Source organism: Lolium rigidum, chromosome 6 (genome assembly GCF_022539505.1).
Source record: "Lolium rigidum isolate FL_2022 chromosome 6, APGP_CSIRO_Lrig_0.1, whole genome shotgun sequence".
NCBI classification, from domain to species: domain Eukaryota; kingdom Viridiplantae; phylum Streptophyta; class Magnoliopsida; order Poales; family Poaceae; genus Lolium; species Lolium rigidum.
The window spans coordinates 67,416,026-67,427,321 of NC_061513.1; the positions used below are offsets into that span (position 1 = coordinate 67,416,026).

An 11,296-nucleotide genomic window follows, 5' to 3' on the forward strand; every position below is an offset into this window, starting at 1 on the left:
CACAACATATAGCATTACAGATAGATGATCTTGATCATGTTAGGCAGCTCACAAGATCCGACAATGAAGCACATATGGAGAAGACGACCATCTAGCTACTGCTATGGACCCATAGTCCAGGGGTGAACTACTCACTTATCACTCCGGAGGCGACCATGGCGGTGAAGAGTCCTCCGGGAGATGATTCCCCTCTCCGGCAGGGTGCCGGAGGCGATCTCCCGAATCCCCCGAGATGGGATTGGCGGCGGCGGCGTCTCGGTAAGGTTTTCCGTATCGTGGCTCTCGGTACTGGGGGTTTCGCGACGAAGACTATATGTAGGCGGAAGGGCAGGTCAGGGGGCCACACGAGGGCCCCAAACAACAGGCCGGCGCGACCAAGGCTTGGGCCGCGCCGCCCTAGTGTGGCGCCACCTCGTGGCCCCACTTCGTCTCCCCTCCGGTCTTCTGGAAGCTTCGTGTAAAAATAGGCCCCTGGGCGTTGATTTCGTCCAATTCCGAGAATATTTCCTTTGTAGGATTTCTGAAACCAAAAACAGCAGAAAAACAAGAATCGGCTCTTCGGCATCTCGTTAATAGGTTAGTGCCGGAAAATGCATAAATATGACATAAAGTATGCATAAAACATGTAGATATCATCAATAATGTGGCATGGAACATAAGAAATTATCGATACGTCGGAGACGTATCAGCATCCCCAAGCTTAGTTCTGCTCGTCCCGAGCAGTAAACGATAACAAAGATAATTTCTGAAGTGACATGCCATCATAACCTTGATCATACTATTGTAAGCATATGTAATGAATGCAGCGATCAAAACAATGGTAATGACATGAGTAAACAAATGAATCATAAAGCAAAGACTTTTCATGAATAGTACTTTCAAGACAAGCATCAATAAGTCTTGCATAACAGTTAACTCATAAAGCAATAAATCAAAGTAAAGGTATTGAAGCAACACAAAGGAAGATTGAGTTTCAGCGGTTGCTTTCAACTTATAACATGTATATCTCATGGATATTGTCAATGTAAAGTAATATAACAAGTGCAATATGCAAGTATGTAGGAATCAATGCACAGTTCACACAAGTGTTTGCTTTTTGAGGTGGAACGAGATAGGTGAACTGACTCAACATAAAAGTAAAAGAAAGGCCCTTCGCAGAGGGAAGCATTGATTGCTATATTTGTGCTAGAGCTTTGGTTTTGAAAACAAGAAACAATTTTGTCTACGGTAGTAATAAAGCATATGTATCATGTAAATTATATCTTACAAGTTGCAAGCCTCATGCATAGTGTACTAATAGTGCCCGCACCTTGTCCTAATTAGCTTGGATTACCGGGATTATCATCGCAATACACATGTTTTAACCAAGGGGGTACCTCTATGCCGCCTGTACAAAGGTCTAAGGAGAAAGCTCGCATTTGGATTTCTCGCATTTGATTATTCTCAACTTAGACATCCATACCGGGACAACATAGACAACAGATAATGGACTCCTCTTTTAATGCTTAAGCATTCAACAGTTAATATTCTCATAAGAGATTGAGTTTTTATGTCCAAACTGAAACTTCCACCATGATTCATGGCTTTAGTTAGCGGCCCAATGTTCTTCTCTAACAGTATGCATACTCAAACCATTTGATTGTGAAAACCGCCCTTACTTCAGACAAGATGAACATGCATAGCAACTCACATGATATTCAACAAAGAGTAGTTGATGGCGTCCCCAGGAACATGGTTATCGCACAGCGAACAACTTAATAAGAGATAAAATGCATAAGTACATATTCAATACCACAATAGTTTTTAAGCTATTTGTCCCATGAGCTATATATTGCAAAGGTAAAGAATGGAAATTTTAAAGGTAGCACTCAAGCAATTTACTTTGGAATGGCGGAGAAATACCATGTAGTAGGTAGGTATGGTGGACACAAATGGCATAGTGGTTGGCTCAAGGATTTTGGATGCATGAGAAGTATTCCCTCTCGATACAAGGTTTAGGCTAGCAAGGTTATTTGGAACAAACACAAGGATGAACCAGTGCAGCAAAACTCACATAAAAGACATATTGTAAACATTATAAGACTCTACACCGTCTTCCTTGTTGTTCAAACTCAATACTAGAAATTATCTAGACTTTAGAGAGACCAATTATGCAAACCAAATTTTAGCAAGCTCTATGTATTTCTTCATTAATAGGTGCAAAGTATATGATGCAAGAGCTTAAACATGAGCACAACAATTGCCAAGTATCAAATTATTCAAGACATTTTAGAATTACTACATGTAGCATTTCCCGATTCCAACCATATAACAATTTAACGAAGAAGATTCAACCTTCGCCATGAATACTATGAGTAAAGCCTAAGGACATATTTGTCCATATGCAACAGCGGAGCGTGTCTCTCTCCCACACAATGAATGCTAGGATCCATTTTATTCAAACAAAAACAAAAACAAAAACAAACCGACGCTCCAAGCAAAGCACATAAGATGTGATGGAATAAAAATATAGTTTCAGGGGAGGAACCTGATAATGTTGTCGATGAAGAAGGGGATGCCTTGGGCATCCCCAAGCTTAGATGCTTGAGTCTTCTTAAAATATGCAGGGGTGAACCACCGGGGCATCCCCAAGCTGAGAGCTTTCACTCTCCTTGATCATATAGTATCATCTCCCTCTCTTGATCCTTGAAAACTTCCTCCACACCAAACTCGAAACAACTCATTAGAGGGTTAGTGCACAATAAAAATTTACATGTTCAGAGGTGAAATAATCATTCTTAACACTTCTGGACATTGCACAAAGCTACTGGACATTAATGGAACAAAGAAATTCATCCATCATAGCAAAAGAGGCAATGCGAAATAAAAGGCAGAATCTGTCAAAACAGAACAGTTCGTAAAGACGAATTTTAAAGTGGCACCAGACTTGCTCAGATGAAAATGCCCAAATTTAATGAAAGTTGCGTACATATCTGAGGATCGCGCACGTAAATTGGCATAATTTTCTGAGTTACCTACAGAGAATTAGGCCCAGATTCGTGACAGCAAAGAAATCTGTTTCTGCGCAGTAATCCAAATCTAGTATGAACCTTATTATCAACGACTTTACTTGGCACAACAATGCACAAAACTAAGATAAGGAGAGGTTGCTACAGTAGTAAACAACTTCCAAGACTCAAATATAAAATAAAAGTACTGTAGTAAAAACATGAGTTGTCTCCCATAAGCGCTTTTCTTTAACGCCTTTCAGCTAGGCGCAGAAAGTGTATATCAAGTGTTATCAAGAGATGAAGCATCAACATTACCTTGGGCTTTACCCTTACCTTTCTTGTTCTTTTTCTTACTCTTTGATTTAGGGAATATATGTCTACCCCTGGGTGTAGAGGTGAATTTTAGGGTGCCTTCTCCCATATCTATGACTGCTCCCAATAGTTTCAGCAGGGATCTTCCGAGTGTGATTTGTCCTGTTCCTACACATTCAATAACAAGATAATCAATGGATAACACACCCGCAGCTATTCCTTTAGGAATTATAACAGAGTTATCAATAAGAGTTATTCCTTCTCCCCCTTCAACGAATCCCCAAAGTTTCAAAGATTCATGAATACTCTTAGGCATTAGGCAAAATTCAGACATAATATCACAATTGGCATGAAGAGTTTGGTCACCGATAACAATTTTAATAGTAGGATCCCATAATGAAGGTTCAGAGTTCACTAAAACTTGGTCAAGACGGTTACGAACATATCTATAATTTTCATTCAAGCGAGATGCACTTGTCTCAAGAGTGTTTAATCTATTATAAATGCTAATAAGGGCTGAATCAAAGTTATTAGCTGAATCATGTGATGCAACCAACTTCTTTATGGCATTGAAAGCTTGATCCCCATTGCAATGAAGGAAATCTCCTCCCACTACAGCATCCAATGCATATCTATAGCGAATCATAAGACCAAAATAAAAATTACTAAGGAGCAAACTTAGAGTCATTTGAGGTTCAGCTTTACGATAAGAAGTAAAAATTCTGGACCAAGCATCTTTAAAACTCTCCTCATCCCCTTGTTTAAAAGTGAAGACTAATTCCTCAGGTGAAGAAGTAACCGGTGCAGAACTAGACATGGTAGCAAAAGTAAAATGCAAGTAACTAATTTTTTTTTGTGTTTTTGATATAGAGAACAAGACAAGTAAATAAAGTAAAGCTAGCAACTAATTTTTTTGTGTTTTGTTTAAGTGCAGCAAACAAAGTAGTAAATAAAATAAAGCAAGACAAAAACAAAGTAAAGAGATTGGATTGTGGAGACTCCCCTTGCAGCGTGTCTTGATCTCCCCGGCAACGGCGCCAGAAAATATGCTTGATGGCGTGTAATACACACGTTCGTTGGGAACCCCAAGAGGAAGGTATGATGCACACAGCAGCAAGTTTTCCCTCAGTAAGAAACCAAGGTTTATCGAACCAGTAGGAGCCAAGAAGCACGTTGAAGGTTGATGGCGGCGGGTTGTAGTGCGGCGCAACACCAGGGATTCCGGCGCCAACGTGGAACCTGCACAACACAACCAAAGTACTTTGCCCCAACGAAACAGGTGAGGTTGTCAATCTCACCGGCTTGCTCGTAACAAAGGATTAGATGTATAGTGTGGATGATGATTGTTTGCGAAGAACGAGTAAAGAACAAGTATTGCAGCAGATTGTATTCAATGTAAAAGAATAGGACCGGGGTCCACGAGTTCACTAGAGGTGTCTCTCCCATAAGATAAATAGCATGTTGGGTGAACAAATTACAGTCGGGCAATTGACAAATAGAGAGGGCATGACCATGCACATACATGATATGATGATTATAGTGAGATTTAATTGGGCATTACGACAAAGTACATAGACCGCTATCCAGCATGCATCTATGCCTAAAAAGTCTACCTTCAGGTTATCATCCGAACCCCTTCCAGTATTAAGTTGCAAACAACAGACAATTGCATTAAGTATGGTGCGTAATGTAATCAATAACTACATCCTCGGACATAGCATCAATATTTTATCCCTAGTGGCAACAGCACATCCACAACCTTAGAACTTTACGTCATCGTCCCGGATTTAATGGAGGCATGAACCCACTATCGAGCATAAATACTCCCTCTTGGAGTTAAGAGCAAAAACTTGGCCAGAGCCTCTACTAATAACGGAGAGCATGCAAGATCATAAACAACACATAGGTAATAGATTGATAATCAACATAACATAGTATTCTCTATCCATCGGATCCCGACAAACACAACATATAGCATTACAGATAGATGATCTTGATCATGTTAGGCAGCTCACAAGATCCGACAATGAAGCACATAAGGAGAAGACGACCATCTAGCTACTGCTATGGACCCATAGTCCAGGGGTGAACTACTCACTCATCACTCTGGAGGCGACCATGGCGGTGAAGAGTCCTCCGGGAGATGATTCCCCTCTCCGGCGAGGTGCCGGAGGCGATCTCCTGAATCCCCGAGATGGGATTGGCGGCGGCGGCGTCTCGATAAGGTTTTCCGTATCGTGGCTCTCGGTGCGGGGGTTTCGCGACGAAGACTATATGTAGGCGGAAGGGCAGGTCAGGGGGCCACAGGAGGGCCCCACACAACAGGTCGGCGCGGCCAAGGCTTGGGCCGCGCCGCCCTAGTGTGGCGCCACCTCGTGGCCCCACTTCGTCTCCCCTCCGGTCTTCTGGAAGCTTTGTGTAAAAATAGGCCCCTGGGCGTTGATTTCGTCCAATTCCGAGAATATTTCCTTTGTAGGATTTCTGAAACCAAAAACAGCAGAAAACAACAACTGGCTCTTCGGCATCTCGTTAATAGGCTAGTGCCGGAAAATGCATAAATATGACATAAAGTATGCATAAAACATGTAGATATCATCAATAATGTGGCATGGAACATAAGAAATTATCGATACGTCGGAGACGTATCAGTTATCCACGGTAACAAAAGAATAATTCATTTCAAATCTAAATTTCAGAAAATCATTCAAACTTGGGAAGTTCATAAATAATTCATACAAAATCAGAAAAATACAAATAATATTTTAAAATTCTCAAAAAATAAATCTATCTATCTATCTACATCAAAATATCAGCAAATTTATTTTGACAAAAACTTTTAAATTTAATAAAAAATATTCGCATGCTTTCTTGTACCTCAAAATTCAAGAAAATTAATATGAAAAACTAAAATTTCAAATATGGATAAATTGTGATCTTGTCTTGAGGAAGGGATTAAAAAAATCCTAACCTTTGTGTCATATGAACACTAGTTAAAATAGAACACATTCTATGTAACATTTCCAAAATAAAATAAATACAGAAAATATATAAAGGAAATGATTACCCCAAAATAAAGCATTTAGAAAGATCCATTTTAAAACTTTCAATTAGTTGTTTGAATTACAATCAAGTGCTAAGAGAAGTGCGGATGAAATTCCCATATGAAAGTATAGTCAAATAACCATAAAATTTTGATGAATTAAGAAAAAACATGAAATGGAGTTATAATTTAACATCCAACTCAAAGCACTCCATATAGAAGTAAACACCACACTCTAGGAAGTAGTTTCCATAATCCATAACCCTTAGGTATTATTCGAATGGTTATAAAAATAATAGAAGTAATGTGCCACCTAACCCTAAATCCATTATAAGTGTGATATAATATCTAAAATTAAGAAAATCTAATTACTTGGCATAAACTGAAAGTCAAATCAAACCCTAAGAAATGTTCTTCAAATTTATTACTTTTGACATCTAAACAAAATCACTAAGACCCATTTCCTAATTTTTTAAAAGTAATGTACTTTTATAAGTGGTAGTTATTACTAATTAAGACTAATCATGCCATGCGTTCTTTTATTAATGTGTTATTGCATTTTGAGTGAGAATCCCAATTTCTTGAGCACTACTTGTTGAGTGAAGTAAACTTGATCCTAAATCCAATCTATAGCACCAACCCAAACCCAAGTAAAATCTACTTCGCAGGTTAGAACGTTTGCATGTCATATACTATGCAGAACAATATATTGACAATATTTTAAACATTAGTCCATGATGGACTATTGTTGCTCTTCCATTTGGTTCTACGATAACGTAAAGCACGCTGCAAGTTCAATCTTGCATATTATTAGTTATTTTTTACTTTGTTTTATAAAACCCCTTTTCAAAAACAAGTACAATATCACTTGCATTCAAAAACAAAAAATACTATTTTCCAGATACAAAACGAGGGTTACGGTCCCAATGGTGGAGTAATCTATTGAATGGGCAGTGGAACTACTGTTGAGAGTGAGACTCTGTTGGTGGAGGTTCCACTATACTAACAACACCATTAGGATTAAACAACAATTTTTAGATAGCGTTGACCAATATCTTGAATGGGACACCGGGTAAGTCAGCTGGTTGGGTTGTTTTCGTGGTGGAATAAGCGGGTGGGAGACGTAATGTTCCCATTCCATATTGGAAAGAAAACTATTGCATCGTAGAAGGTAGGGTAATTGAGCGTAGGTCTCGTGACCAAAACTCATTACGAAGGGTGGATTCCAGGGCCGCAGAGAGGCCGGTGATTGGTTCATAACGGGCCTCAGACTAAGGAACTCTAGACGGAAATATGTTTGCAGACATTTTCTGGTTGTGCAACAAGGCTAAAGGTGTTCGTGGGAAAAGTGTTGGTCTTCATAGAGAAGTAAGACAAGAAGATCGAGCTTGAGAAGGCAAGAGTTGCGCTGAAAAAAAGGAAAAAGGACTTCATATCCGGAGGTGAAGGTGTGCCATATGATAAATCGCTAGCACATCTTGCACGACGATGGAAGATCCAACATTGGCGGTGATAGAGGAGCCAACACGTGAATGAGCCATTGAGCCAATATCTTCCATTTGATTTCTGGTACGCATGTGGTGTTGTAATATGTTTGCCCGGACTTGCTGGTGTTTTGGTGGTCAAGACTTCAAATTAATGGCTATTTATTTGCATGTTTTATAAGTATTTGTTTTGCATAATTTTAAAATGCAAAAAATGGATCAAAAAATCTATTGAGAACATCGCTAGACTCTTTCTCATTGCTTAAAAGACGTTGCGGTCTTGGCGGCGGCAGCGCAGAGCCCCGACTCGACTTGGTCTCGTGTCAATGTTTTCGATGAAAAGTTTGGGTTTTCTGTGTTTTTTTGTGTTTTATCTTTAATCTGCTTTGCAAGAGGTTCTGCTCTCCACCTTGTATTTGTTCGACCGTTGCGGCTTTATATGTAAACGGGACGAAAGCCTATTTCGAGGGAACCGTGGAAAGAAATGAATACTATCACAAAAATGAATATCCTGTATAGCAATATGTAATAAACTGAATCTGGCCGCGCATATATGGACGGATCACCAGCTATTTTTTACTGTATTATTACGAGCATAAATCAGGGAATATCTGTGAAGTATATCTCATTTTGAAGCTTGATAAATGAGAGTGTTTACACTAGCATTTCTATCATGTACTCGTGCCATGGATCGTGTCTACGAATTCGCATCTGTTAGTGTAGGCGTATCCCCTGGCGAGATACAAGAAAACGAGCACCTCCACAGCAGCAACGCCGGCCAGAACCCAGTAGAAGTAGTCGAGGTGCGCACGGTTCAGATTGTCCAAAAACCAGCTATCCCCTGAGCTCCTCGTCACCCAATCGATGGCGGAGACAAGCATGCCGCTGGCGTAGCTCCCCACGCCCATGGCGCTCAGACAGAGCGCGAGGCCGACGCTCCGGAGCGCTTCGGGCACTTGGCTGTAGAAGAACTCCTCGAGGCCGATGATGGTGAACACGTCGGCGAGACCGATCAGGACGTACTGCGGCACCATCCACCACAGGCTCATCGGCACGGCCACCTGCGGACGGTCGACCAGGCCGGCGTCCCTGGCCGCGCGGAGCCGCGCGGCTTCCACGAGCGCCGCGACGGCCATGGCGACGGATGCTACGGCCATGCCGGCGCCGATGCGCTGGAGCATCGTGATCCCGGAAGGGTGTTTGGTGACGCGCCTCGCGAGGGGCACGAAGGCGCGGTCGTACAGCGGGACGGAGGCGATGATGGCGAGGCCGGTGAAGCTCTGCAGCGCGGCGGGCGGCACGACGAGGCCCCCGATGCGCCGGTCCATGGTGCTGCCCTGCTTGGTGAAGAGGGTGGAGACTTGCGCTATGACCATTCCGTACACGACGCTTGTCATCCATATCGGAAGCAGCTTGAGCAGAACCCTCTTGCCTTCCTGGTCCTTTGGCGTTGTTAAACTGCTGGCATTGGAAGAAAAAATGTCAATTGACTGACTGTGGTAGTGTGGTGGGTGTTGAACAGATCGTAAGAACGTTTACCGTTCATTATCCATGGTGCCCCTGCGACATAGGATCCAGTCTATGCACGCGCGCGCGGTGGCGGCGAACGTTTTGGTGAGCCGAGCGAGAGCACGGCGGTCGCGTGGCCGCTCCGCACGGTACATTCGCGTGCCGAGCAAGAAGACAGAAAGGGACACGAGCATCATGGCCCATGACGCGCCGAACCCGGCGGCCCAGCCGACATTGTCCTGCACGTAGCTCAGCGCGACGACGGCGACGATGTAGCCCCAGGACATGGAGAAGTGGAGCCAGTTGAAGAAGGAGCTCCGGGACGCGACGCCGTCCGGGGCGCTTGTGGGGAACTGGTCGGCGCCGAGGGCCTGCGCGTTCGGCTTGTGGAAGCCCTGGGCCAGTGCTACCAAGTAGATCGCCGCGAAGAAGAATGATGTGCGGGAAGGGGATGCCAGCGGCGAGCAGGCGGCGGATGCGTCTTGGCATGCTGTTGGTTCTTGAGGGCGAAGTGTTGGCGCCATGGATGAGACCGTCAGCATACCAAAGCTCTGTCCATCATTTTAACTGCTGTTATGAACTGCTGGTATGGTATGTAATAGTATACCGAAGGTGAAAGTGAAACATATATGCCTGATAGGTCAACTACGACATCAACAGATGATTAACAGCATATTCGTGCTGAAGGCGACGTAGCAGTGAATCTGATGTCAACATCATGAGCAGGAGGAATACGATGGTAGACCTACCGTAGCCAAATGTATGCAAATTTTAGTCGCGCGCGGAGATCGAGCAGGGACAATCGATCGAATGCGACGACAAATGATCGTCGCAGAATCAATGAACTACTAAGAGAAAAGAACAAAACGTAAATAATCCAGAGCGGTTTTACCAACCAGGAGATAGAGGATGCCGGCGGCCACGACGGCACGGTACCGGCCGATCCAGGAGTCGGCGGCGAGAGCGCCGAGGAGCGGCAGCATCGACACGGTGCCTCCCCATGCGTTCACGCTGGAAGCCGCCGCCGCGGTGGACAGACCCAGCGGGCCGGTGAGGTACATGATCAGGTTTCCGTTCACGCCATAGAACCCCACGCGCTCCACGAACTCCACCGCTGCAGAAGGCCATGGCGGCGAAACATATTAGCTGAGGCCAACGGGAGTGCGTGTTCGCGCCGTAGTTTGAGAGCCGAGTTTGGGAGGCGTACCGATGAGGAAGAGCGCGGCCGGCCATCCGCCCCGGCCACCGGGTTTGATGGCGGTGGACGGATCACCTTGAGGTAGGAGCGCGCCGGAGTCCATCGCTTCCGGCCGGTCTAGGAACAGGGCGAACTCCGAAACGTCCGTTTTGGCCTGAGAGGAAGGGATGTGTAGAGAACTCGCTGCCGCCTGCCGGTCAATGGCTTAAACAAAGGTGCAACCTGAAGTTCTGAACGCACTTTATATTCCAGTTCTACTTGCCTGTCCCGTCCTGACATCCACCCTTTCTCCACGTTGGAGATTTGCGTTGTACACTTTTCTTTCCACCACCCTCCACATTGTAGATATTTCTTGGAAAATCTCTTTTGTAGCCCGGACTACATGTAGCCCGGTTTCTTTTTTTTCCTCAAAAACTTCAATTTTTCTGATTTTATAGTTCTAGAATTTTTTTAAAAAAATACATAGAAGTAAAGAATGTTGGATCAATATGTAAATTTTTCAGACTGAAATACGCTATATTTTTTCCTCAATAAAAATAACAAAATCTCATAAAATGATAAAAATTAGATTATAGTGTACTGTTTCACGGAAATTCAATTCGGCTCCCGGGTGCATATGCTCCCTCTATCAAAAATTTATATTTCGAAATGTCAAAAAAATTTGACAAAAAATTCTACATGTACATCTCCACAATATACGTATGTTCGTCAAGTTTCGGGAGGAACCAATATGTTCTGTGGTCTGTGTAAAAAAGAGAAAAAT

At 43.2% G+C, this 11,296-nt stretch overlaps 1 protein-coding gene across 1 annotated transcript; it reads right to left on the reverse strand.

The window, feature by feature from the left end:
• Window positions 1–8,425: 8,425 nt before the first annotated feature.
• Window positions 8,426–10,637, reverse strand: LOC124660212 (protein NRT1/ PTR FAMILY 5.16-like). The gene is made up of 4 exons (XM_047198006.1): window positions 10,543–10,637; window positions 10,232–10,449; window positions 9,435–9,886; window positions 8,426–9,287 (listed from the first exon to the last, which is right to left on the reverse strand). Exons 1-4 carry the CDS (start codon window positions 10,634–10,636, stop codon window positions 8,498–8,500), a joined length of 1,554 nt encoding a protein of 517 aa, XP_047053962.1. The 5' UTR covers window position 10,637; the 3' UTR covers window positions 8,426–8,497.
• Window positions 10,638–11,296: the final 659 nt, after the last annotated feature.

Bases quoted from the DNA above. Each gene is read 5' to 3' on its own strand.
- LOC124660212 (XM_047198006.1), bottom strand. From the start codon at position 10,636: ATGGACTCCGGCGCGCTCCTACCTCAAGGTGATCCGTCCACCGCCATC. The intron at 10,450-10,542 runs GTACGCCTCCCA...GGCCTTCTGCAG, and splicing joins GGCCGCGCTCTTCCTCATCG to CGGTGGAGTTCGTGGAGCGC. The intron at 9,887-10,231 runs GTTGGTAAAACC...AATGATGGACAG, and splicing joins CCGGCATCCTCTATCTCCTG to AGCTTTGGTATGCTGACGGT.